The 19,201-nt window shown below is 41.7% G+C and overlaps 1 protein-coding gene across 1 annotated transcript; it reads right to left on the reverse strand.

The window, feature by feature from the left end:
• Nucleotides 1–728: 728 nt before the first annotated feature.
• On the reverse strand, nt 729–17,978 carry galnt17 (polypeptide N-acetylgalactosaminyltransferase 17). Its single transcript, XM_069534654.1, has 11 exons — nt 16,960–17,978; nt 15,086–15,269; nt 11,831–11,997; nt 8,137–8,311; nt 6,759–6,956; nt 5,972–6,089; nt 5,130–5,315; nt 4,677–4,814; nt 3,350–3,445; nt 2,545–2,706; nt 729–1,912 (listed from the first exon to the last, which is right to left on the reverse strand). Exons 1-11 carry the CDS (start codon nt 17,201–17,203, stop codon nt 1,778–1,780), a joined length of 1,803 nt encoding a protein of 600 aa, XP_069390755.1. The 5' UTR covers nt 17,204–17,978; the 3' UTR covers nt 729–1,777.
• Between the last annotated feature and the right edge of the window lie 1,223 nt (nt 17,979–19,201).

Below are 19,201 nucleotides of genomic sequence, written 5' to 3' on the forward strand. Positions count from 1 at the left end.
TCTGGAGCTTAAAGTCCAGGAAACACACATGAAACACTTTCACATTTGGGTTTATCAGCAGGAAATATGAGGAAAATATAAAAATGTATTTAATGTTATCTATGAAATCTAAAATAACAGCTGCACTTGAGGCCAAGCAACTAAAAATTAAAATGTCATGAACATTATTTCTCCCCCGTTGTTGAAAGGTTTTCTTTTCCTCACTGTGGTCGAGGGTTAAGGGGTGATGATGTGACACCTTGTTGAGCCCAATGAGGCAAATTATCATTTGTGGAAATGGGCTTTAAAAAGAAAACTAAATATATAAAGAAATATACAAACAAAACAGACGCCAGTTTACCAGGATATGCTCCGAAATGTAGTTATTCTAGGGGTCGACAATAAAACAATAACAATAAATGTTGCAATAGAATTTTCATCGATTGTTGTATAGCAAAGGTTCACTATAGTGATATATTCGCTATATATTTGAAAATGTTTTGCTGTTTGTCAAGTGCTTGTCATTTAAAATTATAGCCTAAACTAAAGAGCAACAAGCAAGACTTTAATTTGATATTAATCGTGATAACTATCGATATATCAATTGATGTGAAAATTTGTATCATTCACTTTTCAACATATTGCCCAGCGATAGTTTCTTTCTTATAGGTGAGGACCCACCCCCCACAAAATTTCATGAAAATTGGTTTAGTAGTTTTTGCGTAATCCTGTAAACAAACGACATAGAAAACCAGGAAACCAGTTGTTTATTGGAAGACAATCTTAGGAGCAAAAATCCAACTGATAACATTGAATTAATTGAATACATGACATCATATACGTCTCAACACATTTAATGACAGTGACCTCAGAGGCCTCCAGCTTTTTCCACCATCGGTCACTTTCCCATTTCCTCATTCGACCTCCACCTCGTCTTCTGCAGCTCAATGTCCCAAAATAAGTGCTTCTTTAGTTTTGGCCGTCTGCAGCAGTTATGGCACTCAGCTAGAAAAGGAATTAATCAACTTCAACCTCGTCCTCGTGTGCATACAGTACTTACAATCATGCTACAAGATGTACTGCATTTGGTGCTACAGAACGCTTGAAGTAAAAATGACAAGAAAAGACACAAACATCTACGACATAGAAAACCATAATTTAGCCCAGTAGCCCATGACAAGGTGATTTTAGAGGTGATTTACACTAACTTAAAAAAGTAGGGCCTGATACTTTAACATCTGTTTTGGTCAAATTAAATATTTACAAGGTCTAGACTTTTGTAAGAAGAAAATATAAATCAGTTTTTGGGGGCATTAATGCATAATTCACTTGGATTTATGCCTAATAAGATGGCATTCTTTGTCTTCAGATAAAATGTTGAACCACTGATGAACCCTAATAATCTACCAATGTTTTATGATCAGTGCAAGTTTAATTCCATGTGTCCTATTCTTTATAGACAATTTCATAACACAGAATGAATGAATATGACGTTGGACACTGTTTAAGGATTTATGGCGACGTCACATTGAAAGTTTGTCAAATTCAGATGGAAAGAAACAGTTCTCATGCAAAACTTGCATCATGTTGGATATCCAGTTTGTAAAAAAGAAAAAACATTTTCCACAAAACTCATGTCACTGTCTGAGATGTTCGCAGCTCATCTCTTTTAACGGGTCGCCGTCTTTTCCTGAAGACGAGGACCTTCAGCCTCGTCGGCTGTGGCTCGGCCGAGCTGAGGTCAGACGGCGGCTCTTGAGCCTCATCTCGTTGGTCCCGGTGAAGTTTGCCGCTTTGACTACTGCATCATGGCGTTCTTAATGGTCCACCTCTGCCCGGAGCAGGGCTGCAGCGCCAGCAGGTGGCCAAAGTAAACGTTGGCCGGCACCACCTCCAGACAGCGTCCTGTCGCTCGATTTATGATGGACTCGTTCTGGAGGGCAGGAGGAGAGAGAGGGTTCTGGTTTGAACAGGTTTTACAGGCAGGCCAGATGAGGACAGATATTGGACATTAACTTTCCAGGTAAGAAACATCATTAAACCCAAACTTTCTTTTAATGAGCTGAAGATTGTCTCTCATTACTTCACATCTTCACAGATGCAGTGCTCAATATTATGAACCTGTACTTGTGTCCCTGCTTCGGCTCATGGTCAAGCATACCTTTGAGTATTTGGTTTATTTATCAATAGCCTGAACTCACTAAGCTTCTGTGTCTTCCACAACAAATAACAGCTAAAAGCTTTGACTCTGGAGTTTTCTGGGTTTCTCAAGTGAAACTGATGGAAAAATGTGTCGACAGTAAACAAACTGAAAATAAAAGCCAAGACTTGAAAACATCAATTCTCATTTAAGGTTAATTAGTCAATTACTTTAATAATTACTGTTTAAATATGCCACATAACGGTCTGTTAAACACCAGTATTTTCTGAATCCACTAACATATTCTCACAAGGTAAAGGTCTGATCTTCTTTAAGGCCACTAACACCATTCTCATGTCTTCTTTTCTCTAAAGTTCACACCAGGTTTCTATTATTTATCTCAGTGATGTTCTTGTTCTTGTCACCTGAGAGAAATGCCACGTCTTCTGCTTCATGTTCGGGACCTTGTCGCAGTTGAGGAGCTGAGGAAAGCTGCTGATCTGATCGTCCACCACACAGCGAGTGTCCTCGCCGGTGCTGCCCAGAGGACCGAGGAACAGCTGCCCCTCTTTGGTGAAACGTCCCAACTGAGAAGAAGGACAGACGCATAGTGAGAGGACATGGTGCATCGTGCAGCACTCTGATGTTTGAACCTTCCCAACAGGTATTTTTATTAGAAATCTTATAACATTCATTCAGCTTGTGAAGGAACTTTACTCTGCAGCCTGGTGTTTAGCTCGCTGTGATCGATGGGGACATGTTTTAAATGGTGATGTGTGTCTCACGTGTCTCTACAGTGAGGACCATGTGGTGTTCTGTAGCTGTAACAGTTTCTTACAAAAGGTAAATCCCCAGAAAAGCATTTTTTGTGCTGAGTGATATTTTGAAGCTCTTACCACCAGAATATATATATAGCTCAATTGGCTTTTAGCATTTTACTAGCGGAGCCAAGAGCTGCCTCCCTGAAGCACCTGTTTACCACTGCGAGCTAAAAAGAGAGATGCCCCGGGGACAGAGCGGCCGAGCGACTGATGCCGGCTGACTCAGGACTTCAGCTCAAAAAGTGCAACATGTTTCAATTTTCATCCTGACAGAAGCTTCTCCTAAGAGGTTTTCAGCCTCTGAGCCTGTGGGAGTAGCTCGGCTGTAAATCATGTCACTGCTGAAACACAATGAGCTCAGGCTGTGGTGAGAGAGGCACTCCGCGTCGTGTGGTGTCCATGTTTGTACCTGAGGACCCCAGCCATGACACGGGTGCAGGGTGGCCGTGTGGTTCTCCTTCATGCCCTGGTCCATGCACAGATGGCTCGCCCGAGAGTTACGAATCTGAAATCAGCAAGAGAATCGATCGGCGGTCATTAAAGAATAACTTCACTTGGCAGGATTCAATTTGCATTTCAGAAATCTGACCAACCTCACACCATTTAGGTATTTTCACGAAGAAAAGATAAGAGGAATGCAGGCCTGATAATAATAGAACATTGATAATTTCGCTGTAAATGTATTTATTTTGAGGACGTGTGTGTTATGTAGCTATGAATAACAATGCAGTGTTGTTTTGTTACCTCAGAAGAGCTTGTGTTTTCTTTGGCATTTTATATTTAACAGAATTACACACAAACTACTTAAAGTATTACCATGAAACTTGGTGCAAATCGGAAGAGAAGTCATTACATTTTGGTACAGATCTGGATCAGAGGGCGAACATTACAGGATTTCAGTTTTATTTATATGGCAATAAATCCTAATGTACATTATCTCAAGGCACTTTACATATTGAGGTCGAGACCTTGACAATTGCATTTCCCACAATGAGCAGCACTTTGGCGACTGTGGAGAGAAAAGAACTCCCTCGTTAACTGGAAGAAACCTCTCGAACCAGACTCAGTGTGGCCGGACATCTTAACAGTTTCCTGGATTTCCCTGAGAATGACTCTTGGATTTTTAAGAGAAGAATCAGGCACATGTAGGAAAGTCAAACCTACGAGTGTTTAACTGGACTGTTGGGCCTTGGCAGAGGTTTGGACTCTGCATGGTATCATTCTTGTTTTATTTGTAGATGTTAGATCAATTAAACATGTTTAAATATTTATGAATACAAACTGTAACTGAAGATGGCTTCAATTGTATATGTTTTGTTTGTGTATTTCCAATGCTAAAGGATTGGGCTGAAACTTAGACGCCATGCAGTGACCTTGACCTTTCACATATGTTGAAAACAGTGAACGTCCTGACCCTGACTTTGAACTCAAGTTTAAACCACATTGGATCTAAAAACAGCTCAAATTACCGATGCTCCCATGTAGTGCAGGTGTAATAAAGATCTGTATTTATATGTAGTTCAGACATTTTACAGCTCAGACGATGTGGAGTGTTTTCCTGCTGCCGTGTTTTAGGGTTGAGACATTTTCTCAGAAACCTCTCAGGGTTTATTTGTCTCATCCATCTCTCTCTCTCTCTCTCTCGTTTCAAGTGGTTTTGTTCATTTGTGCAAATGCACCAAAGCTTCTCTCTGCGGCTTCGCTCCTCCTTCATGTCAGTGCGACTGCTGACTCACCTCGCCATAGAACAGCGTGTTGTTGTACCGCCTCATCTCCGGGTAAACGTTGTCGAGGTACCACTCAAAGCTCTTACACTGCAGACTCTTCCTCAGGGCGACCCTCTGAGAGATGTCTCCGTAATCAATACCGTGGTTCTGTGTCGGTGAAGGAAGGCATTATGGGAAGTGTTTGCTTTACAGAGACCTTTTATTTTCACATTCATTTTTAAAATAAGAAAATTCACACAAATGCCCATTATATCAGATGAATGACTCGGCCAGTTTTCAATTTATTAAAGTATCACACTTGTTCAAAACAGCTGGAAAAAATGTTCTACTATATTTGTATATGTACTACATTTCCATAAACATTACCTATAGTTTGTGAGCAATAAATCAGTATCACAGTAGTTAGTAAAAATGTGCTTTATAGACAACATCATAATTATCGGAGTTGTCTCCCCCTCTCACCTCCATTGGTATGTTCCAGGCCAGGTAGACGTTGGATTTGTACTCGTCCATCCAGACCTCAGCCACACGTAGAGCGTTGCGCCGTGTGTGGAATGCGATGTTACTGTGGTACGGTTTCTTCATCCGTGCAATGTGAGCCACCCTGGAACAAGGCAGCACCTCCATACTGCCTCCGCACAGCCATACCTACAGGGAGGTATTATATCATTATCTGTGTTTATGTTTGCAACAATGAGAACTTCTTTTATAGGAGTTCAGACGATGCAGTGAAGTCTGTTATTAGTATTATTACTGTATATATTTTATATTTTACTTCAAGTTCTGTTGGCTGTACTTGTGTTTTCTTTTATCATTCATGGTTATTTATAATAACATCTGTAAAATAAGCATGAATTACATCTTTGTGTGTTTGAGAACAATCTTGGGAATCAACATTTATTTTTATTTTTATCTATTTGGTTTCGAAAATTTGTACTTGGTATAATGTCAATCAGCTGTAATAATCAATGCATAGAACAAATACTTTGTTACAGTTGAGGTTTAGACATTTTCTGAGTTGTAAGAACTTTTTATTGAGATTCTCTCTCTCTGTCTTAGCAAAATAAAACCTAAAATAACCTTGCACAACAATTACAAACTCCAATCTCTGAGTGTACAGTCGCTTCCCACTCTGTGTGACCTATTTATCTCCATTGCCCGGCTGTGAGCTGCACCAGGACTGCTCCTCCAGAACTCTTAATGGGGCCTCATTTATCAGCGGTGTCACGCGACGGTGGCCACTGCTCCACTTAAACCTACAGGGGTGAGGAGGGAGCGGGGACGAGAGGAGGTGACACACAAACCCTGATGCCCAGTTCGATGTTCTCTCCTCCGTACACGTCCATGCCCGAGTCGAGCAGGCCCAGCTCGCCAAAGTAATCGCGGTTAGCCACAAAGGAGCAGCCGATCATGGCGGGGGTCCTGCAGTTAGGAAAAAAACAACAATTTGAACTGCGAGGCTGAACCTAAGAAAATATCTGCGTGGGGTGTGTGACTGTTGTTGTGAATCAGAGTCTGTGGGAATGTGTTGTTTCTGTACGTGTGGATGCAGATGGATTCAAAATCTAAGTCCAGTTCACACTACGCAACTTGCCGTTATGTGATTGGAAGTCTTGCAGTCGCTGTGAGTTTGTACTACACAAATGAGCGGCAACAAGGGACCACACACCACACCAGTAGAAACTCACGTCTGGTATGTGTGGTTGCCTCTGATTCAACTAAATATTTAGCACGCTAGAAATCTGGCAGGAGGAGTTGAAGTGTTCGTGAGCAGCTTGAATCACGTCTTTGACAAGTTTGTTTGGTTACTGCTGATTACAAACTGATATGGGGCTTTTGTTGGTGAGTTCCAGATTAAAAAATGTTGACTAATATTAAGACACATAAAATGGTGAAACAATCAGCTTCTTCAAAATAGCTTCAGTATTTTTATGAGATCTGTAAACAACTGCTGAAAAAAAATAAGATTTTGTGTGTATATGTGTTAATCGGTTGATGTCACCGAATGTCATTTTCAAAATTCATGACGGAACTCGGCCAGAATCTGTTAATCTGTTGTGTGTGTGTGTTTTATAGATGCGGTTGACCCACCTGATGGGAGCGGACATGTCCCCCTCGTCCCACCACTGTTTGGGCGGGTTGATGTACATGCACCATAGCTCCCAGTTGTAGCCGTGACCCGAGTTCTCGTAGCGCTCCACCTCGAACGTGTCGTGCTTGATGTTGTCGATTGACGGCAGGATGATCCTCTTGTGGTCCTCTTTTATTCTGGCCAGGACTGGCTCAGCCCTAACACACACAAACACAAACACACACACACACACAGACACACACACACACACACACACACACATGTATTAATAATCATTTTCTAATTTCATAGACACACACCAGCGTGGGGCTTCTCTTAAGCTCTCTTCTCTTTCCCACTTCACAGAGTCAGAAAATCCCTCAAGTTGCAACTTTATTACTGCTTCTATTTAATTCAGCCGAGTGCAGCTTGGAGGGCACGTTTCTATTCATGCTGAGTAAACTGGGTTGGGTACACACACTAGCGCACACACTGGGCTGCAAAACCAATGTGAGACCTACACAAAAGTGTCAGCGGGATGTGGCAGAATTGAAGCATTCAAGCGTTACGCCTTTGACATTATTCCTCAAATGTACATTTATGAAGACACTTCCTACAAAATGTCTGACTTTTATTGCTGTGTTTTTGTTTTCTTTGTTATTTAATGGAGGTTGATGTTCCACAGTATCTGTAAATCCTGCTTCTACAGACTCTGCCCTTCTACTTCCTCCGTATCCTTTAACTTCTCAGGTGTGAAATTGCTTCGTGTTGGTTTTATGCTGCTTCGCCTCTCCCTTGTTCCCTCGTTCAGCGTTTCTGTAAAACACTGTGAAACTCTCCTTTAAACACGATCATTGCTTTTGCTGTTATCGCAATCAGAGTCCTTCATTTAGAATAACTAGCTTCAAATATTCATAGATGAATTAATTCCCGACTTCATATTAGTTGCTTTCAGACGTGGACTGAACTCGGGAAAACCACACTTTCTGCAGACCTTCTCCGACCAGCTCCATAGTTTTAAGTAGGAGTAGGAGATCCTCAGCAGGGTTCACCGTGAACGAGTGTGCGTGTTGATGATGTTTCAAACACATGACAGATAAAAAAAGAAAACAAAAAGAAAAAATATCTCAGGATGAAGAATTGAGCCATATTATCCCGACGTCGGTGTCGATGTGGTGCAAACAAAAACACGTCTCCAACCTTAACCTGAACGATCCGGAGATTTCTGTGCTGTTGTGAAAGTGTCTGAGTGGAGATTCTCCTGCCGCATTATTCATGTGTGAAGGAGAAACTCCGGTGAAAGTCCAAACCCAATTCTGCGGACATCCTCCAGAGTTCATGCTTGAAAACAGCTTTTGTAAGAGTGGGTGTCTATCATTCCTTCCAGATATAACTCACCAGGACGGCGTGAACTCCACGTGGGCGTCAAAGAATCCCGTCACCTCGGCGGTGGCCACCTTCCAGCCCTCGATCCTGGCTCGGATGAGTCCCTCTCTCTTCTGGTTCCTGACGATCTTCACCAGGCCGGGGTAACGTTTGTTCACATACTCCTCCAGAGGTCCCTTCAGCTGCTCTGCAGTGTGAACGACAGGTTAAAGAGACTGTTAGAGAGACAGCCTTTAAATCTGTGATCACAGCGTCGTCCTTCATGCTGACGGGTCATTGAACAACATGATGAAGCCCTGGCAATCCCTGTCGTCGACCCTGACCTTTGAATGAAGAAGAGGGTAAAAACATAGATAATTTCTTTACAGCGTTCAGTAAAGAATCACATTTTATGTATCTGCCTGTCAACATCCCGCAGATTAAGGACTAAAAATAGCCAATAAATTTCATATGACAGTTTTGACATTTCGAAATGTCTTTGGAAATCCCCATGCATAAAACTCGAGTGAGATAACTGTTTTCCATCAGGCTGAAACTGCATTTAAGTTCCTTACTAAATGTTTAAATACTAAAAATGTGACTCTAAAAACCTGTAAGAGGTTCAACCAAGTGGTTAATATGGTGTTTATAAAAGAAAATTCATACTCAAACTTAGAATTGAATACTAAATTATAAATTCTATTATTTATTTATTAAGCCAATTAACATTGTAAAGCACCAACACAGACATGGACTAAAAAGGCCCCTTCAATTATATCAAACTGCACCATATTCACACACACATAAATATCTGTTCGATTTTTGTGTTCATCAAGATCCACAAATTATTATCTGGGGAAAATTGTGAAAATATTGAAAAACATTCTATTATTAATGTTAAAGAAAGTGGAAAAAAGTTCTGGATTCGTCCCCTGAGCTGGATCCACACCAAAAATGACTTGGTTCTTTTCTGACCCACCACATCTTTCCAACAAGTTTCCTGGTTAATCCATTCAGTTGTTTTCGTCTAATCTTGCTGACAAACAAACAAAAAAAAGATCACCCACATGTTTTTATAAAGAGACAAATCACACACACACACACACACACACACACACATAGAGGAACAGAGAGGTGACACAGTTGTGTTCTGTTCCCTCTGGTGCTTTTTGAGCTCCAGCAGACTCCAAACAACACAGAGGGGAGTCTGCGGCTTCCTGGGCGTCAACGCTGACTCCCGACTTTCATCTCTCTGTCAACTCATCAGCCGTTTCCCCCGGAACTCAAACACTCACAACCCTCCTTCCTCTGCAACATAAACACACACTCACTTAAAATTCCCTCACACCAAAACACATTTCTCATGCTGTCTTTATTCTCCTTCTCTTTCTGTCTGCATCTTTATTTCTGTCACACACACACACACTCTTCATCACAAACTCATTCCCCATGCTGTCTCTTCTCCCTCACGCACGCACACACACACACACACACACACACACACTCAGCTGTGTACAATACAAGGCCATGGAGCCGAGTGACTCACACAGGCAGTAACTGCTTTTTGTTTGCGTCCCATCTCTTCCTCTCTGTGATTGAACGCTGCGTCTCAGCCAATCAGCAGCGTCAAGAGATGGGAGGTGGAGGGGTGAGGAGTGGAGGGGTGAGGAGCGGAGGAGTGGTGGCAACACGTATGCTCTCCTTAAGCAGCACTATCATTAATCCAGCTGCACTAAATTATACACAAACTCATAGATATCAGTTCTCTAAATGTACCTGATTCTTCTTTATCTATAGTCCCATGAATTATTCGCTGCTGATTGAAAACCAGATTGAAAAACGTCCTATTTTTCAATTTAAAGATCGTGAAATAAAATTCCTGGATTCCACATCAAATGATTCCTGACCCATACCACATCCTTCCACCAAGTTTCATAGCAATCCGTCCAGTAATTTGTTTGTTATCTTGGTAAGTAACATTCAACAATAACCTACTTGGTGGAGTTAATCAGTAGAATTAATACTAAAAACTACAAAGATAAGATCCATGAACCCTGAAACTAGTCACCAACCCACACAATATACGATTTATTATTTCCTGCTTGAATATAGTTTTCGAGGCAGGAGGGTCACAGTGTTGAGTGACAGACGAACACATCGCAGGTTTTGGTGTTTCTATGGAAAAAGAGAAATAGATAATTCGTGGCTTGACCACCTCATCTCTCTCTTTTCTTGTTATTTTAATTTTGTTAGATTCCTCTCTTTCTCTCCATTCCCTTGTTTTCTCTCTCTCTCTCTCCTCCTCTCTGTCCGACCTAATTTATCTAAGAGCCTCTCTGTCTCTCATCCTCGCTCTGTCACTTTCTCTAATGGCCTGGTTTGCTCTCTCAGACTCTCCTTTCATTCTCACATGCCTCTTCATCTCTGTTTCTCTTTTCTTCCTCTGCCCTCCTTTCCATTTTGCCTATTTTTCAAAGCATTTGACCTCTTTCATTCCTTGACCACTCTTTCCTTCACTTTCATCCCTTTTCCCGTGATTTCTCCCCAGCATAAACATCTCCGACTCTTTTATTTTCTCTTTTACCGCCTCTTTCGTTTTTCGCTCGGCCTGATTTCACCTCCATCCCTTCCCCTCGTCTCTCTCCGTCCCTCGATCTCCTGGTGCTCGACAGCTCTGCCCAATAAATAAGACGGGGACATCTCTCCCGTGACATCCAATTGTGGCGCTCCGCCTCAATCTGTCTGCCCTGCAGAAATTCAGCCCCATCACTCACCCTTAGCGAAAGCAGCGACCGCAGCTTTTGTGAAGGAGACGCTCGTCACCTTGTCAAAGTCTGACGCCCTCGTCCCATTAGCAACTCTTTTATGTCACAGCATGTTTGTGAAACAAGCATAATCACAGGCTCTGCATTGTGTTGGAGTCTCGAACATGTTTTATGTCTTTGTAGATTAAAAATCAGAGGCTATTTATGCAAATGTGCCTTAAACATACAAAAAGGTTTAGGATTATTTTTTTTTTTTTGTGGTGATGATAACATCTGGATCCCAGGTTTCAATCATTTTCTATGGCACAGACGACAACTTATATTAGTTTATTAGACTCACACCACACTCACACCTGTCTGTTAAATACCCACTGACATCACTAACTTCATCAGGTCTGCGCTGGTTGCTCGGCAACAGCTCGAAGCCTCCAGTAAAATGGCCAACTGAGGTTTTTACACTTCAGTATTTGTGCACAAGAGATAAATCAACTCGATCGGTTTGATTCTCTGGATGATGTCAGGTGCATGTTGTTAACGTTAGACTGAGTTTCAGTCTTTATGCTAAGCTAAGATAAGATAACCACCTGCAGGCTACTGATCAATAATGTCATCTAACTCTTGAGAGGAAAGTAAATAAGCTTCTTCTCCCATAATGTCAAACTATACTTGTTGGTAAAAAACATAACAAATCTATTCCTGAACATTCAATTCCTCATAACTTCAGTGTCTCCTTCGTCATAGTTATATGAGATTTGCAGATAATTGCAGATAATATTTGTAGATATATTCTTCAAAGTTTGAGTAAAATTATTTCAAATAACAATAATTGAATATAATTACTACATGTTTGTTGTGTAGATTTTGTTTCATCCATTATTATCAGTGGAGTTTTGTTCTCATCTCTTATCATTCATACAGTATTGTACTTCAGATAAACAGGAACAGGAAATCTCTCTACTGACCGTCATCGCTGTTGTCGTCCACCAGGATGATGTCTTTGAGCAAGTGAGCCGGCGTGTGATTGACAGCCGAGTGGACGGAGCGCAGGATCACGGACAGGGCCTCATTGACGAAGATGAAGATGAGGGAGATCTGGGGGAGGTCCCTGGGATAGCTGACCTTTCTGCATCTACAATGAAACGCACACACACACCATCTGTAAAATGAAACCTTTCCATGCCTACCTACGAAGCGTGCGTTCTGCAGTTTCACACGCTTCACTTGTCTGTTATCATTCCTGTAGAAGAACAAATTGTCTTGCTGGAGCTGCTGACATCTTGTTCCATGAGGCTGAAGTGCCGTAACCATGTGCTGCTTCATCACATGGATTTTTATTTTAACCCAAATTGGAGTGTTCACAGTGCGTCTGCCGCAGATAGGAGATCTATTTTTACTGCAGGTTTGTTTAAACTGCTCTAATGAAGAGGAAAGAGGACGGGTGAGGCTCTAAGTTTAGGAAGAGTGGGAGAGGAAACGCCTTCCTGCACTTGTCTCCACTTGTTTAATCTCCTTTTAATCAATAATCTTATTTCCACGTGAAATCAAATGTTAATTATGAGAACATCTATAATGAATGCAGCATTTTCATGAAAATTCATGAGGTTGGATTACTGTTTTGTTTTTTTTGTAGGGTTTTTGGCAGGAAACAGGTTTAAAAATAGCTGTTAGTGGAACAGTGACGTCTGCCAACAAAGGAAGTTTAGTTGAATAAAACTTAAATGGGTCATTGTGTGTCATCATCACATCAGATCACAACCCATAGTGTTATGGATCTTGGATAACGATAAAAATGTGGCCCCCTCACCCATGTTGTATTCCTTTGACCCTAACCCTGATCACTGCTGTTCAACAACAGTAGATAAAGGACTTAATGATGTGATATTGCAGCGACTCAAAAACCAAAAACCAAAGCAATTTAGTCTTTTTTGCGCAATTCTACTTTAACTGACATAATTACTCATAATTTAGCTGTTTAACTGTATTTTATTTACATTGTACATATTTCTATCTTATATAGCTCCTTGTGTTTTATTAATCCCTTTTGGGGCTGTAACATGGTAAATGTCCCCATAGTGGGACTAAAAACGGATTATTTGATCTTATCTGTATCTCATAATGGTCTAATTTGTTACATGAGGCATAACGTACTGTGAAGTTAGATTTGGGACTGGAAAAAAACATTAAAACAACATGAGAACCATTTGTTCACCAGTCAAAAGTCAGAGATTCCCCCACAAAAAAGTTTGTACGATCCAAGGTGCATGAAATTCAGATTCCGTGTATTTCTTATTCGACCAAACCAGCGTAACAAATTTCATAAAGATCTGTGACTGTGTGGCCTCAAAGTGTGATGAGTTGACACAGAATGACCCAGATTGGAAACCTAACTTTTTAAAAGAAGGATGTTTCACTTGTTCAATCAGACGCTTCATTCACAGGATTTAGGAACAAAGGTACAGACAGTTCACAGCTTAATAGATCGCAGAGGAAAACAACCAGTGCAACAATCTGAAGGAAGCGTTTTGAAATCCAGCTGATTCATATCCCACTGACTGCATGTTCATAATGTACAAACAAGATATGCCACAGTGACTCTGGTAATAAGAACAGGAGGAGGCAGGAGAGTGTGGGAGATAGAAGAGAGCAGAGTGTGAGAGTGTGAACCTGTCACGTTACAACAACATCTTCATTGGTGTGACTGTCGGAGCCGGCTCATCAGCTGATGACTCGTGTCTTTACATTTCTGCACTGCAGCTTTTTATCGGTCCATAATTAAAGAATCATCTGATGATATGAACCGTGCAAACTGTCAACGATCAATTAGAATCAGACAAATTTAAAGAAGATCCCAAAAACTATACGTAAGTGTTACTTTGGCTGTGGCTCAGGGGGTAGAGCGAGTTTTCCACCAACCAGAGGGTCAGTGGTTCTATCCCTAACATTGCCCCTGACAGCTTTATATAGAATTGCTGTATGAATGAATAAGTGGTTGATAATAACAATCTATATACCTACAGTCCATTTACCATTCAAATATTTAGGTTTTAACATTTGATCTTTGTCCCTCTTCATCTCTCAGTCTCTCCAGCTCTGGCTCTGCGGTCTGAAGGGACCTTCGGCCAAACACAGCAGCCTCCACAGACTTCTCAGATTTCCATGCTGCTGCTGCTGAGCCTGAAGGTATCACACCCCTACATGCTTCACACGCCACTGTGATCCCCGCCACAGAAAAGACGAGTGACAAATGAGACCGCTGGATTCTGATCCCTCCACTGCACCATCATCCAAAAAACACACAAACACACACGGCCAATGGCAGCCATGGGTCACAGGGTTTCTCATCAGTACCAGCAATGTGGGCCAGAGACGGAAAAACCCTGCAACATGCATGGAGATACACAACACACTGTGGCTAATCTTGAAGACATACTGGAGACCAAAGACTTGAATTGGGGACAAAATCTGTGTTGCCCAATCGAGAAAAAGCTGATTTTGGGTCAGGGGTTCATGTTACGGTTGTGGTAACGTTATGTCAACGTGTCATAAGCTGCCTTTGGGGACACATTTTTAAACCAAAGAGCAGTTGGTTCTGGACAAGAGCTGTGTCCCCTGTTGGGAAAAGACGATTTCTTGGTATGTGGTTAAGGTAAAAATGAATCATAGTCTATCTAATGTCCCAAAGCGTGACCTGTAGGTGTGTGTTTGATTTGTGTGTTCATCATACCTGTAGATCGATGGTCAGGCATTCAATATGTCAGATTTCATTTGTGCTGGTTTGGATTTTTTATATAGACGACACATGCTCAACAAAGAAATGAGAAGCTGTCTTTGTATCCGTCTACACACCGGATGTGATGGTCATATGAGTGAAACCGCAGTGAGAAGTATCAGGTTGTTAATGGCTGTGATCTATACCAGCGCGAATATGATTGGATGTGTCATATCCTCTGATTGTCCCACAGCTGACGCAGGTGATGTCTGAACTACAAGTAGTTCCTATTAAAACTTTCTCTGACAGAGAGATGGGGAAAACTACTAAACGCTGTTATGACATTTAAAAATAAGAACAAATTCATCTTCACAGAATCTCTTTAAACAGATCTCATTTCCAAACCAAATGTCTGTGTTTGACTGGACACCACCAGGGGGGCACGAGAAAATCAGTTTCATGTCATTGTCCTTAATCAAGCGTGAAAGTGAAATTCAAAGCGTCTCACTTGCTGGGCCGGTGGTCTGGTATGGTCCGATCCAGAGAGATTCTGTCGCTGAGGTAGGCGTTGTAGCCATATTTCTCCCTCAGGAATTTGGCGTCGCTCTCCTCGGATGGTGACAGCGTGGCGGGGAGGCCGCCTTTACCCCGGCCCCCAAAGCCCTCAATCAAGCCCAGAGATTTGGACAAACCTGCGTGAGGCAAACAGAGGAAGATTAGTTGTCAGGATCTTTTAGTCCGGCTGAGCCACTCTCCGCTCTGTAACGTTCTATGTGGCTCTCAGCTGATAGCCTGCCCCCCCGTCACAGCTCCAACCTCAGATGAACATACAGTGTGTTGTCAGCCGCTGTCGGAACAGGTGAACTTCTGAACTGACGAATGCTGGCACAGATTCATAGAGAATACCTGAAAACCACACTTACAGAAACCCTCTGCTTGATGATATGAGTCAGAAAACCTTTCAAACCTTTCATTTCAAAGCCGAGAGCTGCTTATGAAGCTTCATGGTTTTCTGCCGTTTCAAATTAGGGAGAGAATGAGATTCTTCGCGGAGAGACTTGGTGTGTTTGTGGGTGGCAGAGTGATTAAAGTGTCAGTGTGACAAGCTGTGCTTAAGCTTCTGTGCTGGCAAACATCCTGCTTAAGAATCCTGAAAGCAACGAATCCCGAAAAGACTCGACTCTGACCTCTGACCTCTCTGCAGGGAGGAACATTTCACCTCACTGGGGATAAGGTGCTCAAATAGGGTTTCAAATAATTTCAACAAGTTAGATTTAAGAATTTTTTTAAGACAAAAATGAAAGAAATTTAAGAAATAGTAATAAGAAAAAGTATGACAGATCTGAGGGAATATCAGAGTCCCACCTCCCTATAATTGAGGTGAAGTAGAGAGTATAGCCCACAAAACACCACGATAATCTCACCACAGCCCAAAAAAGTGTAGTTGCAGTTTCAGATGTGTCTTGTCTGTAGTTTTTTTACAGTGTGTTAAAATCTGTGTATCATTGAAAAAGAAGTACAACAGACATAACAAACTGCGGCGAAAAAATTTCTCTGGAGAAGAAAAATAAAATTTTTAAGCACATCAGAAATAAGACAGATCTAATCTAGTATATTATATATTTAAGACTTTTTAAGAACCTAAATTCTGATTCAGACTCTTTAAGACCCTGCAGAAAACCTTTTAAAGATTCAAAAAAGAAAACAAACACATGCATTGTAAATAATGCACTTGATTTAGAAAGGTTAAAAGAAGGTTTTCATTGTTTCTGGAAAATACATTAAATAGATAACGCATATTTAAAATGTTGGTCATTTCTTGCAGAGGATAAGATAACCTTATCCAATTAAATGCAAATTTGACACTTAGATTCGAAGAATCGGAATCAGATGTATTGCCAAGAGGGTTTTCAATGTATAAGGAATAAGCGTGACAAATATTATAAAATAGGGCAAAAGATAAAGCAAAATAAGATTCATGTGCTGTAGTTCATGAAAAAGATAAAGACAGGAACCTAAAGCACAAGAGCAAAAAGAAAAAGCTATTCAATAAAATAAAATGTGTAAAATATATGTGCAATATGAAAATACAAGCTGAGTCACTGTTTTAAATCAAATGTTATTGCTGATCTTTGTCCCTCAGCTGCAGAGTTTGGCATATTCTTAACAGTTGGTGACATTTATTTGAAAAAGGTTAGTGAAGTGGATTCAGATCTTTAGTGAATTATCTTTGAATGACTGAGATAAAGTGTCAGGTTATTAATGGACCTCTTCCTCTGTACTGTCTCACATGTCAGGGCCACAAGTGGAACGACTTTTCCTGCTGTTGCACATTTGGGTTGACCTGGTATTTTTTATTTTAAATGTCACCCTGCGCTTTACCGTTTAGCTGCCGGTACACCACGTCCTCCAGCGAGCTGAGCCTCTTCAGCAGCACCTCATGGCTGATGCTGGGCCCCTGAGCCGTCCCGTTGCCCCGGGGCCTCTTCCCGTCAGCCGGAGCCTCCGGACCGGCGGGTTGGACGCTGCGTCCTGTGTTGCACTTGGCCCAAAAAGTCATGAAGCCGGCGACGGCGAGCACGTTGAGCACTAGTAAAACCCTCCATCTCCTGAACACAAAAGCCATTAAAGAGTCACCGGTGTCCGGAATTCTATTGATGGAGGTGCAGGGGGGTCCAGGAGGGGGGACGGTGCCTCTGGAGACGCAGGATGTGTCACGGATTCCTCGGTGTGCGTCGTGCAGAGAGCCGCAGGGATAATTCAGCAGCCAGGGTCAAACCCACACATGCACCGCAGAGATGTTACAGCATCACCCCTGCGCCGCCGCCGCACTGATTCATGCTCATGAATCCGCTCTCTTACCATTTGGCACCGGGGTTATTTTAGGTTGCGTCCCCCCTTCTGGTGAAATCTGGGGCGCCTGGCCATCGGTGTCCATCCGTGGTGTCCCCGCCTGGTCCACCGCGGTTCTCAGCTGGTGCACGGGAGTAAACAAAGGCAGCAGCGGCATATGTTGAGCTTGAGGAACAGATACGTGGTTAATAATTGAAGAGGGAGAGGATGGTGATCCAGTGCGTGTCTCTGCACCGCTGCGCGCACCGGGATCCTCGCAGATGCTCGGGGAGGAGGGGGGGGGGGGGACGCTCCAGTCAAGCTCCGTGTTCAGCACATCGTCCTGCAGCCGTCACCCGCTGTAATGATCAGCACCGGTGGCTTAGATGCGCAGATAATGTTCGGAGCTGGAGAGGCAGCAGCATCCTCCGCTGAGTGAGGAGAGAGAGGGATGCTCCGGGTACAGAGAGAGAGAGAGAGAGAAGCGTCCTGATCCCTCGCTGCCCTTCACGTTTTCCTGTTATTCACGCACGCCCTTCTTGTTTGTTGTGCCCTGTTATTTCCTCTGATTCTTCACTGAAACGTGCACAGCGCTGCGTAAAGGCGCGGAGAAAAACGTGGAGTGGAACCGGCGACGTTTCACTTCACAGCAGGTCAGAGGTAATGGGTGGGATGTCTCATCACTGGAACCCAATTAGGCCAAGAGAGGATTCAAGTATTTTGCACTATATAATTATTATTTTATTATTGATAAAAGATGATTTCTTTGTTTCTTGTTTATTTGATACTAAACACACACAATACTGTAAATGAAACAGAGTTTACTGTATCAGCGAATGTTTTACAAGGCTTCTTGAAATAACCTTTTATATTAAGGAAAATTGTTGGAACAACTTAAACAATTGCTTAAGTTGGTAACACACGAATGAATAAAGGTTGTTTAAATAAATTTAACAATTTTCACAACTGATCACTTTAATTTGCGTGTTACCAATTTTTTAGGGTTGGTAAACAATTTTCTTTTTTCAAATTACAAACCATCCAAACTAACAAACCTGTGATTAAAGTACGGGCGATAAAAAGGCAAATAATAAATGATTATAATAAATGTAATGTGAATGGTACTTAAAGATGCATTTTATGTTTATTTAACAGTTATTTCAGCCACCTACAGCACAGTGAACACCACGTTTAGCAGACTGATGTTCAGAAATGCAATTAACCTGAGAAAGTCACAGTACAGAGTTTAACCCAGTTCTGCACTAAATCTGAAGCCTCCTAAGATGTATATTAACAGATCTCATCAGATTCGCCTGCAGGGAAAAGTTTTGAGAGCATCTGATCTCTGACTCCCAGTTTCTCTGTGTCGCCTCAGGCCATCTCAGTTTTATCAGCGGTGAAGGATCTTACATTTTTTAAAGTGGAGAATAAAAATAGCTACTCCATTACAAGTCGGGGGGATTTTAGCATGTAATGGAAGTATTAACAGCAAATCGTATGTAAACATTAAGGCTTACACTGCAGGTGATAGCTGAAATACTGGGTAGATGTAAAGCAATGTATAATGATTTATGAGATTAGATAGGTTTTGTGGGCACAAATATACAAACAGGACTATTTGCAAATGTCAGAGGGATAAACACAGAATGGTCATTACTCCTTAAAACTCTACTTTTGGATTTTTCCCCATGCAGCTGCATCTTATTCTGTTTTTATTTATTCTGTGACCCAGTTAGAATAAAACTGAAACTCACTGTTATCTAAAGACTTTCAAAGAACTCATCAGTCATCA

Source organism: Paralichthys olivaceus, chromosome 11 (assembly GCF_024713975.1).
Source record: "Paralichthys olivaceus isolate ysfri-2021 chromosome 11, ASM2471397v2, whole genome shotgun sequence".
NCBI classification, from domain to species: Eukaryota; Metazoa; Chordata; class Actinopteri; order Pleuronectiformes; family Paralichthyidae; genus Paralichthys; species Paralichthys olivaceus.

What these genes read in the sequence shown, in the direction of transcription:
- galnt17 (XM_069534654.1), bottom strand. Translation starts at nt 17,203, where the DNA reads ATGGCTTTTGTGTTCAGGAGATGGAGGGTTTTACTAGTGCTCAACGTG. An exon ending in GGACGACAACAGCGATGACG is followed by an intron (nt 8,312 to 11,830) that starts GTCAGTAGAGAG and finishes TTCACACTGCAG; the next exon opens with AGCAGCTGAAGGGACCTCTG. An exon ending in GTGGAGTTCACGCCGTCCTG is followed by an intron (nt 6,957 to 8,136) that starts GTGAGTTATATC and finishes TGTGTGTGTTAG; the next exon opens with GGCTGAGCCAGTCCTGGCCA.